The sequence below is a fragment of the Solea solea genome, chromosome 7, assembly GCF_958295425.1.
Source record: "Solea solea chromosome 7, fSolSol10.1, whole genome shotgun sequence".
In the NCBI taxonomy this organism is placed as follows: domain Eukaryota; kingdom Metazoa; phylum Chordata; class Actinopteri; order Pleuronectiformes; family Soleidae; genus Solea; species Solea solea.
In genome coordinates, this window is record NC_081140.1 from 7,557,886 (window position 1) to 7,577,830 (window position 19,945).

General features: G+C 41.3%; 1 protein-coding gene and 1 long non-coding RNA gene across 9 annotated transcripts in view; one reads left to right on the forward strand and one right to left on the reverse strand.

The window, feature by feature from the left end:
- Nucleotides 1–19,945, forward strand: part of fat3a (FAT atypical cadherin 3a) — a 159,797-nt gene that overhangs the window by 55,765 nt on the left and 84,087 nt on the right. For all 8 annotated transcript variants that reach the window (XM_058634784.1, XM_058634777.1, XM_058634781.1 and 5 more), the window contains one exon: nucleotides 8,848–12,174. In XM_058634784.1, the coding sequence (XP_058490767.1) occupies nucleotides 8,865–12,174 (3,310 nt within the window). In that variant the 5' untranslated portion in view covers nucleotides 8,848–8,864. The remainder of the gene's footprint in view (nucleotides 1–8,847; nucleotides 12,175–19,945) is intronic.
- On the reverse strand, nucleotides 299–6,526 carry LOC131463095 (uncharacterized). The gene is made up of 3 exons (XR_009240944.1): nucleotides 6,425–6,526; nucleotides 1,235–1,299; nucleotides 299–492 (listed from the first exon to the last, which is right to left on the reverse strand). It is a non-coding gene; the product is annotated as an uncharacterized LOC131463095 (long non-coding RNA).

Here is a 19,945-nt window from a genome sequence, read left to right on the forward strand (position 1 = left end):
GTGGAATATCAGTATCCGTCAGCTTCTCCACCCGTCGTCTCGTTCTCACAGTTTCAAGTTGCTTATGGTCTTGCTTATGTGCTTTATGCAGATAAACAGTCAGGATAGTAGTTGTTTCTGTAGCTGCTGGGACTCAATACATGAAAAAGAATGATGTAGGACATGAAAGGTTCTGCATAGAGATGCATCATATGGCTGTCTGTGTGTGTGTGTGTGTGTGTGTGTGAATGGGAGAATAGCAGTGCACTGTGGTTTCTGTGGTCAAGACTAGAAAACTGCTATAAATCCAAACCTCGTGTCATTTATCATTTTTATCATGATTTATTGAACATGGTCTTCCGTCAAACAAAGAACAAGCATGTGTTCTGGTCATAGCTCGGTAACACAATCTTCAGTTCCTGAAGTAGCACTGGGAAGCAGCAGCAGCAGCGCAGCGAATGGCATCGATCGGATGATGATGATGAGTCGTTAAACCAACTTCTTCGTCTTGAGCTGAAAGCATCAGTGTAATGAGCACAAATAAGGATGAGAATGTAGGCCACACTATCATTGCCCTGCCCTCCTCTTTATTACGGTTCATTTACTCTTAAGAGATCCTGGAAGGACTTTCTCTCTCAATGTGTATCATTGTTCTTCAAACCTCCTCTACAAACATGTCATTTCATTTGGATGTGATTCAATCCCCCTCAAATGCTGATGGGTCAAAACAATTGAAACTGTTCCATGTTGGATTCAGTGTAACTACGCACTGGCTGCTGTGCACATGAATCGTTTGTCAGTGTCAGTCCGAGCAGTTGTTCTCAGAGCAGCCTCATGGAAATGTGAACCTCCTGCTCTTCAAGCCTCCCATTGGTTCCCTCACTGAAGCTTCTAACCCTTCTCAGTGAGAGGGGATGTGACCCCCTCTCCACACGCACACATACACTCTTAGTAGTCTTAGTAGAGAACAACAAACCTGCTTGGAACACAGACAGGAGCCAATTAAAACTGTGCACCGTCAGTGTGCTGTTTAGTATTCACCCTGTAGAATCAAACCCACTTTACACAACTTACGGTGAAAGTTCACTGCCACACACACACACACACACTCTCAAATTCAAGTAACCTTTGTCCTTCGGATGTTCAGTGTCTGTATTTCTCATTTGATTTTTTGAACGATTAGTATTTCAGTCTAAATACTACAGTATTCCAACAGATGTCCTCTGCTGTAAGTCCTCCAGAACCAGGTCCTCACCATCACACTGTCTTTCTCCGAGGGGCACAAGGGAGCTGAAAGAAAGGATTGAGGGAGGACAGTGGCTAGGGTGAGGAAAAGGGTAACAAGGGTGGAAGGAGAAAGAGTGAAGAGGTGAAATTAAGTAAGGGGAGGAGAAGGGGAAGGAGATTGGAGAGGTTTTTGAGCATAGATGGATGGGCAAGTGAAAGCGGAAGAACAATGATAGGGAGAGGGAAAGGAAAGGGGGGGAAAACAAGGGTAAGGAGAGGATAGATAGAAAAAAGAAAAGGGAAGATTAAAAGAGCAATCAAAGAAACAAAGAAATCCAGAGAAGGACAGAAAAGAATGAAGAAATGTTGAAGCCTTTTGCAACAACAATGATAGCAATGATTGTTGCTGCTGCTGCTGCAGTGAGCATGAGACCTCTGTACAGTAAATGTTTGCAGAATGCATGAAATCAGATATTGATCTCTGTCCCTCAGAGTGTGGGGTGATTAATGAAAGCTGCTCATGCCCTTAGACACTGTTCAATCACCAGGCAATCTGATGAAACATTTTTATTTTCACCAACCTCATCAAAATGTCTAAAATCCGACTGAATTTGTGAAATGTGGAAATACGTCCCAGTTCAAAGTTCACTTGGCTCGTTTTTATGAACTAAAACAAAAGGAAAAACGGTCTTTTTTGTGACTTCTGCACAATTATTGCTACTTTACATCACTACAAAAAATGCGATATGAAATGAATCATGACTTTGACTCAACAACACATAAGAATACGAAATAAAACACATTTTTTAAAGCCTGAATATACGACCTATAAACACACACCACCAGGATGTCCATATAAGGAATTGTGTATTATTCCCACGGCAAATGGCCATGGGTGCACCTGCGGCACTGATCCGTGCCACATTAAATACATAACTTACCAAAGTACATACGTGCCTAAATAATACATGTTAGTGTTGGTTTCCTTGCCACTGATTTATTATGAAAGCCAGAGACAGACTCATTAAGTTAGTGGATTTTAATTCTGCAGTATGAAAGCATGACAAATCCACACCTGTGCCCATGTGCTCAGAGGTCAGAGGTGTTTAACAGTCTGTCAATGATTGTTTGGACGAAATCAGCAGTTGATAGGAGCGAGAGAGAGGGAGCGTGTGTGTGTAGGTGTGTATATTTGTATGCTTTATCGATCCTCAAACAACAATGAGGTGGTAGCGAGGTGGCATTGACATATGGCCCACATGGTCACCAACGTGTGGGCTGCATGCAGTATTTACATCATAGGGACCATAGGGGACTTCAGTGGACCTAAGTGAAAGTCCGGTTTTAATCCTGTATCAGAAACGGAACCCTCCTCGTCCGACTGGACGCTCACACTTGGTCGTAAAACGCGTCCCATTCAGTTCTTGATTTGTTGGTACATTTCTAAGAATAGCCTTCTGAAGTGGGAGCTGAAAGACCAAATGATGAATTGTGGGTAATTGAGTTATTTCATGCCAGGTGCCTTTCTGCTGACTGATGTCTTAACTGGTGTTGACAGAAGTGATTGTAGTTGTCATTGTGCTGTAGTTCTCTGTGTGGATGAGATAATACACACTCGCTCTCCTCTATTCTTCCTTCTCCTCCCTCTGTGTTGCTCTGCCGTTTATTTCCTCCTCCACCTCTCATGCTTGATTCCCTATCGTCTGCCAGTCTTTCTGCTCGTCTTCCTACGCTGCATACAGAGCGACGAGGCTGTAATTATCTCAGCGGGACAGAAAACACTCCCAGTATTTTTTTTTTTTATATAGTGAAGCCTCTTAACTGACAAAACACATTTTTTTTTTTTTTTAAATGGCTCATGTTTTTGTGTGTGGTGAGAGCGGCGATACGTAAATCACCTGAACTGAACACTTCTAGTTTAGGTGCAGGTTCACACGGGGGAATGGTTGACTGAAATGAAGAGCGTGGGTCTGCGTCTCCACATGTGGTGATTCAGATAAACCTGCTTTCCCACTTGCACTGAAGTCCTGACATTCTCTAGAGAGTTGTCTGCAGAATGTTGGACACCCGTCGCTCCACGAAACCAATGCCAGCTCTCTAGTGAAATATCCAGATCGTGTCTGAGTGAGCCCACGTAGGAACACAGCAAGAGAATCCTGGGAAAATTCACAGCAAGCGAATGTGTTTCCTGCTCCTGTCTGCATGGCCTAGGGTCCAGCTCTCTCCTGGATCCTCCGGAGATCCCGCCTCACCAATCAATCTCCTGCAGCAAACAATGAATGTCCTCCACGCTCTTAAAAAACCTTCAACGGTTCATGTCTACAAACTGTTACGATGTTGCTGCTCTATTTCCATTCATGTCTTTTTTGCTGACATTTGAGTTGACAATAACTACCACAAAGACCAGAGAATGCAGGCAATATCCAATATGTAATTGAATACAGTATAATAGCTTGTTTTGGAGTTCACTGCATCCATCAGTCTTTTCTTGACAATACTTCTTTGTTCTGCCTACAGGTTTTTCCATATCTTTACATTTGCTTTAATGGCTCAGTATAAACAGAGCTTTTAAAGCAAATGTTCTTTTTATAAATGTCCATGGTTCTTGTAAATCGTCGTCTCTGTAATGTCCTTGCAGAGGCTCAGACTGCACCTTCTATTCTTTTTTTTACCAGTTATTCAGAGTTTAAATAAGCCGCTTATTTTAAAACAAGCTATTAGGTTCCCTCTCTTTCCTGTAGGTTTACCAGCATGATCAGATGTTGTGCTGTACTGCAGATTATCATCCATTCATTTTAATTCCCAGAAAGCATTTTTTCATACATCGTCATTTACTACCGAACTCGACAGATTTTGAACTCTCAGAATTGCCCTTGTTTATTTCTGGACATATTAGCGGTTATTTCTTTCCATGAAAATTGCAAATAATTATGGTGTACTTATTTATGGTTCATTTTATTCGGCTGAATACTTTCCAGCAACATTCATTTGAATCCGACTCATTTTTAGACACAATTTGTGGGTTGGCTTATGATGAATTGTTGTGGTGGTAGTTGTATTTGCAAACACTGGTGCTGATCTGATCATGAGTGGACAGCTCTGAGTAAAGGTATCAAGAAAACACAGAAGAAAGAGAACAATTCATCCTTTTTGGGGGCATTAGAATGTTCTTTCATTTCAGTGTCTGTTGGTTACTCACTGTCTGGGTCTATATTAGCATATTGCGTTGGTTTCCTCATACACGGTCCTATTCCGTACTTATGTCGTTTTTAATCAACGCATCTACAACCGAGATGTTCCCCCGGAGAGCTTCCCTATGGTGTCCATGTAAACTGTTGTCTCTGCGCGCTATGATTCATGCTTTGCTTTGTGTGGGTAGAGAAATATTTTTATACATTATTTTGTTGACAGCTTTCCCGCTGTGTGTGTGTCTGTATGTGTTGTGTTGCTTTGTCTGTATGTGTTGCTTTGTCTGTATGTGTGCTGGTTACTGACGTATGGCAGAAGTGGCAGCCGCACCACTTGGCCTGTGTCTCTCCGTATGTATAGCTATACATTGGTGGGGTCAGAGGGGTTGGCGGCAGCTGTGTGTGTGCGTGTGTGTGTGTGTGTGTGTGTGTGTGTGTGTGTGTTTGTGTGTCAGGGGCGTGGAGACTGCTGGCTGCTGTTTGCCACACAATTCAAGGCCAATTAGCCTGTAATGAAAAGCTAATGAGAGGCTGTTTAGAGCTGACAGTAAGTGGGGCTTCTCTGTGGAGAATGATAGTGTTTTTGTGTGTCGCTAAGTCGTCTCTCTCTGTGGGTATAGTGCGCACGCCCACTCATACCCACACACACACACACACACACAGAAAACACAGCGTTGTGGTGTTTCCTTGTGTAGAGGCAACATGGCAATTATGTGCTTAAAGGCAGAAGAGCCGATGACTTGAATTGAAATGATTTCCTGAATGTCTGTAATTTTTTCAAAGGCTGTTATAAGAAATATTTACCACTTTGACTCTGTAGCAACCATGAGTGTGTCCACCGTTACACACTCCTCAGGCACGGCCGAGCATTTCTTGATCCAACAGACCTTTTATTTTTGAATTATTGTATGTATGCATCCAATGATTCTGTAGTGGTCAGTTTGACAATATAATTCAAATGCCTTCTTGCGTCTTAGGCTGTTTGATTTGTCCAGGACATTCAATCAAATAGTGAGTTTTTGTGTGTCATGCACTGTAGTATGGATATATCACCATAAATCTATCTGAATGAGGGATATGCTATAAACCACAGCTGTGTTTTCAATGATCCTTGTGTCTCTCTCTGTGTGAGACTCCACTTCAAAGTCTGTTCTTCTCATAACCAGCAATGTCATTGGCTCTCAGGAAAAATAGAGGCTGTTTCAGTTTTTTGGATTTTGTTTGTGCTGCCATTGTAAATCCAAAGAGCATTCAGTGTTTCCCACATTGTTATTTGAAGGTCAGTGTTTCCCCCATTTATACATTGTTCAAAAACCATTGCTTGTAAAATCATATCTACAGTGTATTGGCCACTTTGGATAGCTGAATCTGCTGTGGCATCAGGTAGGTAGGTTTTTTGGAACACGCTCAATTTTAGTTGAATTCAAAACTCTTGAGTTGCTTTTTAATTTTGATGGGCAGGAACTGAAGCCTTTAGAAAAAGTGATGCAGTAAGTTACCTGAAACCTAATAAACAGACTCAAGAAACTGCTTCCTGTGTACACTGGTGTGCACATGCACGTTGTTTTCAAATGGCCGTCTGAGCTGCACTTTCAGTTTTCTGATAACAGTGCAGAAGTGCTTGTCTTGATGCAGGTACTTTTTGTTTTAAAAGCAAATGAAATTGTTGCAGAATCACAGAGACATTCTATGCTCTTGGTACAAGTAACCCATCACTCTGTGCAGATCATGCCTTGTGTTACATGGTTATATACTGCGCTCTCCTCTATATGATTGTAAAAATGTATTGCTCCACTGAAGTAATATTCACTGACTTCATACATGCAAACCCTTAGAGAAAGCAGATGAGGTTCATTGTGATGGATGTGGCTGTTCTTTTGTTCCATGTTGTTAAGTCTGTGCCGCATAAGTTATGTAGTGAAGAGGATAATAAAACACACACACACACACACACACCTCGCACACACTTTCAGACGCATTTAATGGAAAACACACACGCAAGCACAAATTGTGAGAATGGCAGCACCAACCTGCCGATGGCTTCTTTCTCTGGTAGATCGTCTTGGTGAACACTGTTGTCACTGATCTCAGCAGTTTTGTCTGAAGGGAAGAGCAGAGGAGCATTTCAGATACATGTGCTCATTGTCAACCTGCTGCACACTGTCCTCTAACCAGCCCTCAGGGCAATACTCTACATATGACGGGCAGGAATGAACTCTTATGGCTGCAAATGTCTATGGGTGTGTGTGTGAGAGGGTGTAGAAGGGAACACTTTACCCAGATGTCTGTTTATAGTCCTCCCAAATCTGGCCGCCTCTTGGGTATTGTGGGATTGTAACAACTGAGAATAACAGCAGGCTGAATAGAAGCTCTGCAGTAACAGCAGTGGTGCCACAGGCTGCTAAGGTCTAATGACCATTTTCCCTACACATGCCATTTATTCCTACATACACACAATAATAAACACCATTTGGAAGTAAATGAACTTTGACTGACTTGTTGGTTATTCTCTGAGCTGCCTGGAGTTCACTGTCTTGCTTATAAGATCATTTAAAAGTGAGCACGCAATCACTGTTCAGTTATCAAACCCCTACTGCTCCAAAGTACTGGTGGGTTTTATTTAAACCAGTATGCATTTCTGTGTCATACCTGTGCATACGCCCCCCCAAAAAGAGGGGGACAGCCTAAGAACCCAACTGAAAAAGTCCTGTGAAGGGTGAAGTTGGAGCCAAATCAAGTAGACATTGGGGCGTGAGCAGGTTAGAACACCCTGGACAGTTCACCAGCGTATCATGGGACGAACATACAAAGACAGCAATTTAGACTTCATTTTATATCAGATTACCTGGACAACCAGTCGTCAAAAGGTGCTTTGGACGTTTTCCAGAACCATTTCCCTAGTCCAATCTCTGGCTATAATGTAACATAAAATACTGCATAATGTCATTCAGTCAAAACTTTAAATTAGCTGTACCACTTTTCAACACTGTCTCATTATAACTGCAAGACTGCATTTTGTGAGGAAAGAAAATATAGTATATCTATATATTTTTTTTCCACCATAAGCACATTTTTTACAACAGCCTTTGGCATAGGTCTTATAGTCCTTGGACATTCACATATATTTTTCAGCAGTGTGACTTTCCAGTGTCAATAATGAGGAGGGTAAACCAAATAAACGTGGTTCCTACACCATGAAGTCTACTACTCCCATGCCAAATGATGAGAAGTGTCAATACGCTTTTAGTTATTTATGACGGTGCCATAAATAACTAAGTAGAGTGAACATTGAGTCTGCATTCAAATGGTTAATGCAGTGTTCCTCTTTCTGTGTTACCGTGCTTCCCTGCTGGCACTGTTTTTTTTTAAGGAGAATGGTATTGACTCTGTAAAGCTGACTGAGACAGGGCCAGCAGGAAAGTCCTCAGTTCCCCCTCCCATCCAGCTTTGATGAAGTTGACACAGAGATGACGGAAGGTCATACAAGACCTGAAGTGTTGTGTTTGGCATCCTTCCTGGATTGTCTCTGACTTGTGTTTGAATGCAGACTTTGGCATTGGTTTGCATTGTTTCAGATGAGGTACAATGCAGCTACAAAACCAAATGTTTTTTTTCTTCCTCCAGACTCCAGTTTGAAAAAAGCAGCTTGTACCGCAGTTACTGTAAGCATGTGTGTGTGTGTGTGCTGTAGTGAATTAGTAGACTTAACCGTGTGTCTTAGCAGTGTGTTATTATCAGTGCACTCGGACATGGTCTGTCTTTCCCTGCCCCATCTCTCCATCCCTTGTGGTGGAAAGTGCAAAGTCATCAAAATGCAGACCACTGTGGCACTCCTACTGCCACAACATGGCTTTAGCTGGATCAGGCTTTACCCCCAGAGCCCAGATTGGCACATATTTGTGGCTGCTTGCTTTCAAAACCTCTTTTTCTCTAAAGGAGAATAAAATATGAACACAGCAACTACTTGCCTCTGAGTTTCATAACCGTATCTGGTTTGCCTCTGGAGATATTCCATGGTTTGGAGACATAGGGCTACATTTGTGTATTTCAGGAAAGGGGTTATGATAGGGTCATGGTGTAGCAGCCCATCATTTTGCTCTCTGCAATTTTTTTGTGTTTGTTTTGGTGTTGCTACAGTCCGCTTCCTAGCCATACAATTATTTTGTCCCCTCTCAAACCACCTCTGGTTTTTCCGAAACGTGCAATTGACTGTCAGTGTCCAAAGACCACACAAGGATGATGTCAGCTTTCATTTTGGCTGCCCGGTAACTGTGCACACCTCCTCCCCCCCTACTTCCAATCAATCCCTCTAGCTCAACGGATAATTAGTACCTTGTCAGTCCCACCAGTTGAAAGGTCAAGTTGTGGATATGTGGCATGCCTTTTGTTGCTGTGAATCCGTCCCCCATGGCTAACCTTTTTCTCCATTTCTGTCTGTTTCTTTATGTTGCAGGATCGAGTGATGATGGGATGGATGTGAATATGGGCCAGTGGGCAGGCATGCGAGTCCCACTCCTCGGCCTGGCCCTGCTGTTGCCTTTGCTGCTCTTCAAGCCACAACTCTGCTGCAGCCAGAGCACACAGGGGGCCCCACAGGATGGACCTCACTTTGGCTTCACTCAGGCTGTCTACCATGCCACAGTTTATGAAAACTCAGCAGCTCGCACATATGCCAACAGTAAAGTTAAAATGGGCATCCACCTGGCCCAGCGCTCCTGGGAGATCCGTTACAGAATCACCTCAGGTGATGATGAAGGGCTTTTTAAGGCAGAGGAGTTTGTGCTCGGGGACTACTGCTTCTTGCGCATAAGAACTAAGGGTGGCAATGCAGCCATCTTGAACCGCGAGATCCAGGATAATTATGTATTGACAGTCAAAGCCTCTGTCAAGGGAGAGGCTTTCCTTGAGACCTGGACTAAAGTCAGCATCCAAGTCTTGGATATGAATGACCTACGTCCCTTGTTCTCACCCACCACTTACTCTGTCACCATAGCGGAGAGCACACCTCTCAGGACTAGCATAGCACAAGTTACTGCCACAGATGCCGATATTGGCTCTAATGGGGAGTTTTACTACTTTTTCAAGGAGAAAATGGAGCTATTTGCAGTACACCCAACCAGTGGAGTAGTTTCTCTTAGTGGAAAGCTAAATATTGATGAGCAGAATCGGTATGACTTAGAAATCCTAGCAGTGGATCGTGGCATGAAGCTCTATGGAAATAATGGGGTTAGCAGCACAGCGAAGCTCTTTGTTCATGTAGAGCGCATAAATGAGCATGCCCCAGTGATGAATGTGGTCACACACAACCCATCTTGGCTTGACAAAAACCCTGTGTATGCCATGGTCACTGTTGATGACCTAGATGAAGACATAAATGGAGAAATAGACTCAGTTGACATTGTAGGTGGAGACCCCTCAGAGCAATTCTTCATAGAAAGATCCGAGGAGGGCGAGTTTGCTATCAAGGCTTCTGAGTCAGTGAATTGGGAGATATATCCTCATGGCTTTAACCTCACTCTTCAGGCTAAAGATAGAGGAACCCCACAAAAGTTCTCTGCTGTCAAGGTTGTCCACATTACTGCCAAGAAACGCCAGACAGAGGAAGCAACATTTGAGCAAGAGTTGTATGAGGTTAGCTTGAATGAAATTTCCCCCCCAGGCACAATTGTAGAAGCTGTAAAAATCAAACCAGAGCCTGATGATGCGGAATACATCCTGGCACCGTCTGCAGATTCAGCTTTCTTTCAAATGAACACCTTAACAGGTGTCATTTCCACAGCTAGGTGGTTCACTCAAGTGAGCCAGGATGTCTTTAATCTCGAGGTCATGGAAATAGACAGTGAGCTCAAAGTTAAAGTACGTGTGATTATCGAGGATGCCAATGATAACACGCCGACTTTTGCTCAGTCCTCTTATGAGATTTTTGTGAACGAAAGTGTACCAGTTGGAACCAATGTATTAACCGTATCTGCAGTGGATGAGGATAAAGGAGAAAATGGATACATAACTTACAGCATTTCTAGCCTTCAGCCATTACCTTTCAAAATCAATCAGTTTTCCGGTGTCATAAGCACCACTAAGGAGCTTGATTTTGAATCGTCACCAGAGAGCTTTGTGTTTGTTGTCAGAGCATCTGACTGGGGATCACCCTATAGACGAGAGAGTGAAGTCAATGTAACGATCCACTTGGAAAACGTAAATGATAACAAGCCATTGTTTGAGAATGTTGCATGCCAAGGTGTGATCTCAAGGGATTTCCCAGTGGATGAAGCAATCACCACAATGTCAGCAATTGACATAGATGAGTTAGAGCTAGTGAAGTACAAAATCATTTCAGGGAACGAACTGGGATACTTTGACCTGAACCCAGATTCAGGGGTCCTTGCACTGCAACATTCCCTTGCCACAGCCAATCCAAAGAATGGCGTTTTCAGTCTAAAGATAACTGCCACAGATGGTGAGAACTTTTCTGATCATATGTTTGTTAACATCTCAGTTGTTCATGGTAAATCTCCTCCTCGAGGTTTCAACTGTAAAGAGACAAAGGTAGCCCAAAAATTAGCTGAAAAGCTGCTCAAAAAGTCCAAAGCCAGCACCAAGCCCAAAATTGAGGAAGGATTCATTGACCTTTTCTCTGTCAATCGGCAAACACCCCAGTTTGACAAAGCTTTCCCCACAGATATTGCTGTGATGGAAGACCTACCTGTTGGCTCAAGTGTTTTCAAGGTAAATGCCTATGATGGCGACACAGGTTTCAACGGTCAGATTCTATACTCAATTTCAGATGGAAACCCTGACAGTTGTTTCACCATTCACATGGAGACAGGCCTCATTAGTGTCTTTCTGCCCCTGGACAGAGAAAAGAGAGATCGTTATCTCCTCAACCTGACGATCTTTGACCTTGGCTTGCCACAGAAAACTGCGTGGCGTTTGTTAACTGTCTACATTGAAGACGCTAATGATAATGCACCTCAGTTTTTGCAAGAGGGAGGCTATCGAATTGTCATACCTGAAAACACAGCCATAGCTACAGATGTCATTCAGGTTGAGGCCACTGACAAGGATCTTGGACCCAATGGGGAGATCGTGTATTCTGTATTGACCAGCACCACACAGTTTAGTATCAACTCCTCTAACGGCATAGTGTATGTAGCTGGCCAACTGGACAGGGAGTTCTCATCTACTTTTAAACTGAAGATTGAGGCTCGTGACAAGGCAGAGCGAGGGAGCCAGAAGTTTTCTGTGACCACATTAAAAATCATATTGGAGGATGTGAATGACTGCCCCCCACTATTTATTCCCAGTGTATACAAAGCCAAGGCTCTAGAGGATCTTCCAGTGGGAACAGTTGTAGCTTGGTTAGAAACCCTGGATCCAGATTTGGGGTTGGGAGGCCAGGTCAGATACTCTCTTTTGAATGACTATAACGGATGGTTTGAAGTGGACAAAGCCAGTGGAGCTATTCGGCTGACCAAGGAGCTTGACTATGAGACTCAGCAATTCTACAACCTAACCGTAAAGGCCAAAGACAAGGGGAGGCCTGTGTCTCTTCTCTCTGTCACGTTTGTGGAGGTGGAGGTGGTAGATGTGAATGAAAACCTCTACACCCCATACTTTTCCCAGTTTGCCCTGACAGGATTAGTGAAAGAAAATGCCCGTATTGGAACTACTCTTCTTCAAGTCACTGCTAATGATGATGACACCGGCAGAGATGGAGAAATCCAGTACTCTATACGTGATGGAAGTGGGCTTGGAAGATTTGCCATTGATGAAGAGACAGGTGAGTTTTCTTTTAAAAATGATCCAATGTGTATCATACTTTGAATCTGTGTTGCCTTACTCCAGGGGTTGAAGTATACAATTTACAACTGCAGATGAGAAGTTATACTGCTGAACCTTTGATGTGCATTTTTGGATGATTTCTCTGACTACCTCAGATAGACATGGATAGGTCTGGCTAGGAATCTTTTGCATTCTACTTCAAAGAATCGTAAATGTGTATGTATAGAGACATCATAATCTGACATCCAGTCCTTAACACCAGAAGTTGAATTGACATACGAAAGAATAGATTTAATTACTAAGATGTGGCATGCTGTGTGATCTTCATGGTTACTTGATGGTACATAGTTAGCTATGTACGATGTTCAGCCCATGCTTGAAATTGAGCAGGTTTAGAGAAAACAATGCAGAGTTTAAAAAAGAATCAGTGAAACTACCATGTTGTTGAATGTTTCCATGGCATCAGGTTTTTACATTGCTTTCAAGTGGCCACGTTGAGAGTACAGTGTATTTAACCCATAGCTCCTCAACTGATTGGGAGATATTGTTTGTAAGCATGGAGGTAGCACAGTTTATGTTTATGTAAGTTTATGTGGGTTTATGTAATTAAACAATTAATTAAATGCAATTTTATCAGCCTAACATCAAACGCTCGTCTTGAAAATCTGATTAAACAGCTGAGACAGACAGCTCCCTTGCTTTGAAGGAGAAATAGTGTTTTTCATCTTTAGATCAATGTTGCTGCTGGCATCATCAACTCACTGCAAGCCTCACTGCATTATCTGTACTGCAAATATACAGAATTTAATTCCATCTGTACTGGCTGTTTATCATCACTATCTAGTCTCCCTTAGGAAGAGGATTAACGTCTTTTTGATCACTATTTACCAACATCTCACGGTAATAGCTGTTGCACCAATGTAGGTTAAATCCAAAGAATTTGGTTAACATTTTAAAAAGCATTAAATATTGTGTATAAGTAGAAGTTTTAAAGATATGCTTCGAGCAATAATGCAGAATACTTTGGACCATAGCGATGGCACTTTTCTAGTCTTGACGAGCACTCGCAGTGCTTCACACTACTTTGCCATTCACCCATTCATACAGCACTTATTTCTATTATACATAAATCTCACCCATTCACACACACTGTCAGTCAAGCTGTCAGGAGCAATTTGGTTCAGTGTCGTGCCCAGGAACACTTTGCTCATGTCGAATGACCCAGCTCCTGCTTTACCTCACACCCTACCTCCTGCATTTCAGTTGCCCCCTCTTGCGTTACAATTATACTTTTACCTGACTGGGATCCATTAAGCCATTGGTTTGGATACTGGGTTTGGTAAACTCTTTTGTAACACATAGGATAGAGCTGGCTTTAAATCAGGATTCAGCAAATTAACATGAAAATCAGCAAATATAATATATATCAAGTATTTAATTACTCATTCATTATTATACATATTTTCTTTTTGCTGTTTATGATCACATATGTTTATGTCTTATTGGTTGTTATTGTTATATAGTGTGATGGAGGCGATACCTGTGTTTGTGAAGACCTACGTTCGAGACATTTTGGCTATGATAATGATTATTTAGCCACTATAATAGATGCTTTTTAATTATTTTTTCCTCTAATTAGCTCACTTGTTTGGAGTAGTTGTATCACCTTGTTTTTTCAAGATTATTCACAATGCACAACCCCTATTTATTTATTTATTTACTGGACATGACGAAACACAACATTGTAATTATAACATAGTGTAGTGCTGGTAACACTGCTTGAATCCAGGTTTCACCAGATTGCTGTTGCAAGGATCTAACTTTCTTGCAGACGTATTGCAGTGGATTGCACTGAACTGTGTGGGAGTGCTTTTTCTGTACATAGGTGCTTTTTGTGAAATTGTCGCAGAGTCACAAAGGTCACATTTTAACCAGGCAGAAAGGCGGATCCTTTCTAATGGCATTTCACCTATACACACACATATATATATATATATATATATATATATATATATATATATATATAACCTTTAAACTTTTCATATTTCACATATCTACCTGTTTTCCAAGTTTACAAAGTCTACAGCTGCGTGTTTGGTTTAGGTTTCACCAGCAGCTCTAAATATAAGTGTATCAAAGCTTTGATTTAACATCATGATCAGATGTTGTATAAGCATCCTTTATCTTCAAGGAGCACAAACTCAGTTTCATCTGATTTGGGTTGATGTAATGGTTGCTATTTGCTCAGAGCTGCTCTGCTCCACTGACAGGCGAGATAGCTGCATGTCACCAGGATAGCACTGGTAGAAGATAAGTGACAGTATCCAGGTACGAGGTGTCATTAACCACTTGCAGGGAAACTGTGGCATCAAAATTGTCAAAGAGATTAACAAAAATGTCCACTTAAAGCACAAATGTGGGATTTGTTGGATTTGAACCAAGTGCACAGAATTGAACTGCACTAATCAATCATTTGTGTGTCCACTTATTTTGGCCACTGGACGGCAAAAGCTTTGTTTTTTATTTAAATGTGCATTTAGTGTGTGTGTTTGTTGTGTAGGAGTTTTTAAAATAATGAGGCGGTGGGTGGCTTAATGCTGCAGAGATGAAACCATAGCCTGTTGTTACTCTATTGATATAGATGCATTGTAGTATGCTATTAGCTGATGTAACTTTAGTCTCAATATTCAATGCCTGCCTTTGCTTGCTACATGCACAGACTAACATTTGGCTTAGAAGCCTAACCTCTCCATGTCATTCTCCCGCCCACTCTGTTCAGCAAGCTCTTCACATCAAGGCTTCTCTTAATCATAGTGTCACTTCTCCCTGGGAACTGATGTATTCTGGCAGAGAGAAAAAAAAGAAAAAAGGAGGAGGTGAGGGAGAATTCATGGCTCTCAGTGATTAATTTCTAACAGGCAGGGAGGCCCACAGCTTTGTTTCTTCACAAAACCAGCATTGTGCAGAGCCTTGAATGTACAGCCAGGAGGAAAAACACACAAACAGACACTGACACGTATACACACCATTAAAAACTGCCATCACAGGTTGGCATTTAGTGTAAACTCACTTTGTAAATCCAAACATAAAACCTACTGACCTGTTGATGTGCCTGTATTTCAGTGTTCCCATTGGACTTTGGCAATTTGTTGTTCTGCTTGGTCCTACAGTATCTACCATTTGTGGTTGAAAGACATGTTAAAAATATAATCTGTTGACTTTCAGTTTGGTGTATCAAGTTGTATTTATGGTTATTAGTTGGAAATGTGAGCAATGTTCGAGTGCCAACGCTGATTGACTTTTACAACATCGTGTCATATCATGTCAGCTGGAAGTGGATTGTGCAAAATCACATCACTGTTGTCTTCTTCTTCTGATGAGCAAAGAGGCCAAGCTGCACTCACAGCATCCTCTGCTGGACAACCTGGTAATTACTTCCAATAGTCCAGCCCCCGCCCAATTTTTACAGCCCTATTTTATGTTATCTCGCAGAAAAGCGCCTTTGTGTTTTGTGTGAAGGCACCATTAGAGATTTTCCTCATTAAGATATTAAGTCTTTCAGGAAACATACACTCGTCGACTAATTTATTAGGGTAAAAGGAATTACCCCCCCAGTGATGTCATCTGCTGCTTCTGATGTGTACAAATGGTAGTTGTGTCTTTGTAGGTCTCGGGGCAGCACATAACTTCCCTGTGACTGTGACCTTTACAGCCTAATTCCCTTAGAACTGCCCTCTACTGCTTGCCTTTAAGGATCACACGGCAACATGCTTGGCCAAGAGCACACACTAATCAGACACTCTGCACATTGCACAGAGCTCCTTCTATCCCTCTATCACCATAATTAGTGAATTAATGACTGCATTTATCATAATTACAAGCTGAGAAGGAACAGGAGTCTCTTGTAGAGTACTTTGCTGTGTTGAGGTGTCAGTGTGTATGTGTGTGTGTGTGTATGCGTGTTAGTGTGTGTTCTTGTATTTGTTCCTCTTTCTGACCTTTTCTGACACAAACACTGACCTTGTCAGGACTAGTGGTCCTCATGGGGAGCAACACCTGGTCCTAATGAAGCAGAACCTCATTTTGGAGGAACTGAATAAGTGGAAGTCAATGCAGTGTCCTAAGAAGAATAGCTGCGCAGACCTATGTGTGTGTGTGTGTCTGTATGTGTGTGTGTGAGAAGGTAACAGCAGGGAATGATCATAAATAAATGATGTTTGGATGCTTCACTGCTTATTGACTAAACCCATATTTTTAATATTTTAGTGTTGAGCGTTACAACTGCTACAAATGCTTTTGAGAAAAGGCAAAAATGCAATTTTGATGACAACATCAATTTTCAACAGAAAAGTAGAGAAAAACATTGCCTCAGTACCATGATCTTATTGTTTGATGATTGAAAACAGCACACACACACAATGCACTTCCCTCTTTCACAACTATAACAAAGTAACACTAATGTAAATTGACATTTTGGCCATAGCCTGTTTATTATTCTACACATTATTTTTGTCTCGTCTAGACACTGCTGCTGTGTCTCTCTTCACCCTCCCAAAAAATACCAGTCTCGGATTGGTCACATTGCCAGCTATATTGTGATTGGTTAGCCACTTATCTAGTGGTTTTCTTATCAGCCGAAACCACAGCTGTGGCCACTGTGACACTGGTGTTGGTTATGCTGCACCAAGCAACTGATAGATCTGTACCACTTTAGCAAACAGCACTTGGGCAGCTTCACGGTGGTAAACAGGGTTGGCCATACTCAGTCTCCAATGATAGAGAATACCATCCCATAGTTACTAAACGCGCCTCAGTCTGTTGCACTTTTTGGAAACGGAGAAACATAGAATACACTTTGTTCAATCAGGAGAGAGACAAGTGAATGAAAGATAAATATTATTTCACATTGCGCAATCCCTGATAACAAAGTGTTTCATGCTCAGAACTCAGTGGGGAAATAACCATCTGGCATGTGGCCTGAGCAGCAACAGCAGCAGGTTAATCCCCCTGGAGTTGAGACACTGTCTGGGATTGATGGTGGTTGATGATTTGGAGGATGAGACATGATGGATCTGTTGATACTGGTTGTTAAAAAGACATACATCAAGATCTTTGCAGATTGAGAGAAAGTCCAGTGTATGTATATATGTATATATATATAAATATATATATATATATATATATATATATATATATATATATATATATATATTTATATATACATACATATATGTATGTTTGTATATATATATATATATATATATATGTGTATGTATATATACATATATGTATATATGTATGTATATATATACATATATGTATACAGTATATATATGTATATATGTATGTATATATATATATACATATATGTATATATATATACATATATGTGTATATATATATATATATATATATATATATATATATATATATATATATGTATATATGTATATGACCTGCCTTAGTCAGATTTACCACGACCAGTCTGGTTATGGTATTGTTAGTGTAGTCTGACTACAACACTACTACTCACCATTGCTAATGCGAATGATATTTGCTATAGTTGATTAGACTGTGATGTTAATCTGTTTTGCGTAGTTTCTCTACTTCCGCTGCATGTGAGCATGTGAGCGTGGCTCTGCGGTCTCACTCTCCTGTTCTCCCCCATTGGTGGGTCTCAGAGGAAGCAACGGATCGGGTCCCTTCTGCGTCATCAGGCTAGAGTTAGATTGTGATGTGTTATGTGACTTCAACAATATTTGCTGCAAAGTAGCACATTTTAATCAGATTAGAAAATGTCAACTCAGCGATTTGGAAGAAAAATACTGAAGACTGGAGTCAGTAATCAGCTGGCCTGTAATAGCATATACACCATGGACTGTGTATACATAAAGAGGAAGTGGTTTTATGTCCTTCACCAATTTACTGTCTCTTTTTCCTCTTATGGGCTGAGGTTAAACTGATTGTGGCTTGGACATGTGGAAAGTGCTGCTCGGACTCTGGCTGCACCAACTTGCTCATAGGCTAGATTTCCTGCACTGGGTATGGGGTTGCCCTTACTGCAGGGGCAGCAGAGTACACAAGTACATTGTGTACTGGTAGTGTATAATTTCATCTGCAAAGTTGTGCAGCTTGGAAAGCAGATATAATGAAACCTGTGTGGGGAAAAAAAAGCCGACAGCTCTTGTGCTCATGACAAAAGAAACACATGGATGGACAAAGAGAATAATACACACACATATATGCTTGCACACACACATCCACACATACATTGTAATGCACTGCTCCTGTCATTAAGAACAAAGCCGCAGGTGTTGTGAATTAGTGAACTTGAGACACGGTTTTTGTTCTGGTTAGGAAATAAAATGTGTGTGTGTCCATGCAGTGTGTGTGTGTCTGCACACCTTTGTTTGGTACTGCATGTTAAAAAAAAAAAATAAATAAATAAAAAAAAAAAACGAAGTCCCTGTTTTACTTTCTGTATATATAAATGTATAAGCTGTTCAAGCTAATGCAGGTTGTATTTGCAGAACTAATGACACAAAACATTGGAGCTGATCCGTGGAAGTTATGGAGATTAGAAAGCAATCCATCCATTAGCTTCTTTATATTCAATTTTAAGTTACTTGAATCAAGGCCACCACATAGCAACTGCAGTTACTCAATGTACATAAGCACAGGCAACTGTGTCGAGTTTAAGATTAGTAAAAAAGATGCTATATTGCATGATTGATGAATCTAATCCCCTGTGTCCTCATTTGCTATGCAAAAAAAATTCCACTAATGTAAAGTGAAAAAAAGGACTGAATGATAGGACTCCTAATTTGCTCTTCATCTAATTTGAGAAGAGCCTCTGTTTTATGATCAAAGTTGTAAGAGCAGTTTAAAGCATAGAGGTACTCTGGTAATGGAGTTAGGCTGTTTGGATTAATGGACCTGAACATAAAATAGCATTGTTTTACATCTACAAACAATGATTAATTATGCAAACTAATGATTTGACCTGAGGGCAGCATGTTAATGGAGACAAATAATGGACCCAGAAGTCACCCTTGAGGAACCCCATGTTTAAAATGAGAAACTGGAGATTGGGAGTTTCCAACAACAATTGAGGAAGTCATGTTTGACAGGTAAGAGTGTAATAAATGAATACCAGATCCTTTACTGCTAACCAAGGTTTCAAGATGCTGTAACAGGATGGAGTGTTGTACAGTGTCAAAGGCCCAGTCAAGTTTATCAGAAGTGGAATGGAGCTCTCACCTTTATCTGCGGCAAGGAGTAGGTCATGTGTTATCTTAACCACGGCTGTCTCAGGGCTGTGTAAATCTCTGAAGGCAGACTGAAAGGGTTCAAAATTGTTGGTGCCATTCACGTAGGGTATGAAATCAGCACAAATGTGAAGCTGAATGAGGCCAATTGATGGTTGTGCCAGAGGAAATGGAAGAGGATCCCCAAAGTTATTTAGAGAGCTCATCTGAGGAGCCCGGATATCTGTACCAACCGTCAAGGAATTAACACTGGTTCATTTTCAGTCTAGCTCAACATGGAGGACGTACAGATAAACATTTCCCTGGTTCCAGTCACATCACATCACCGGCAGTGAGTGATCATAGTGGCTCATTGGTTGAAATGGAGATTGTACTAGACTGTGTGTTTGGAGGGCTAGCTGTGCCAGGCTTCTCCTCTGTGAAGATAACAACAGTAGCAGATATAATCAATGATTACTTGACACATTGATTATTTAAATGTGTCAATGTGGATTTTTATTG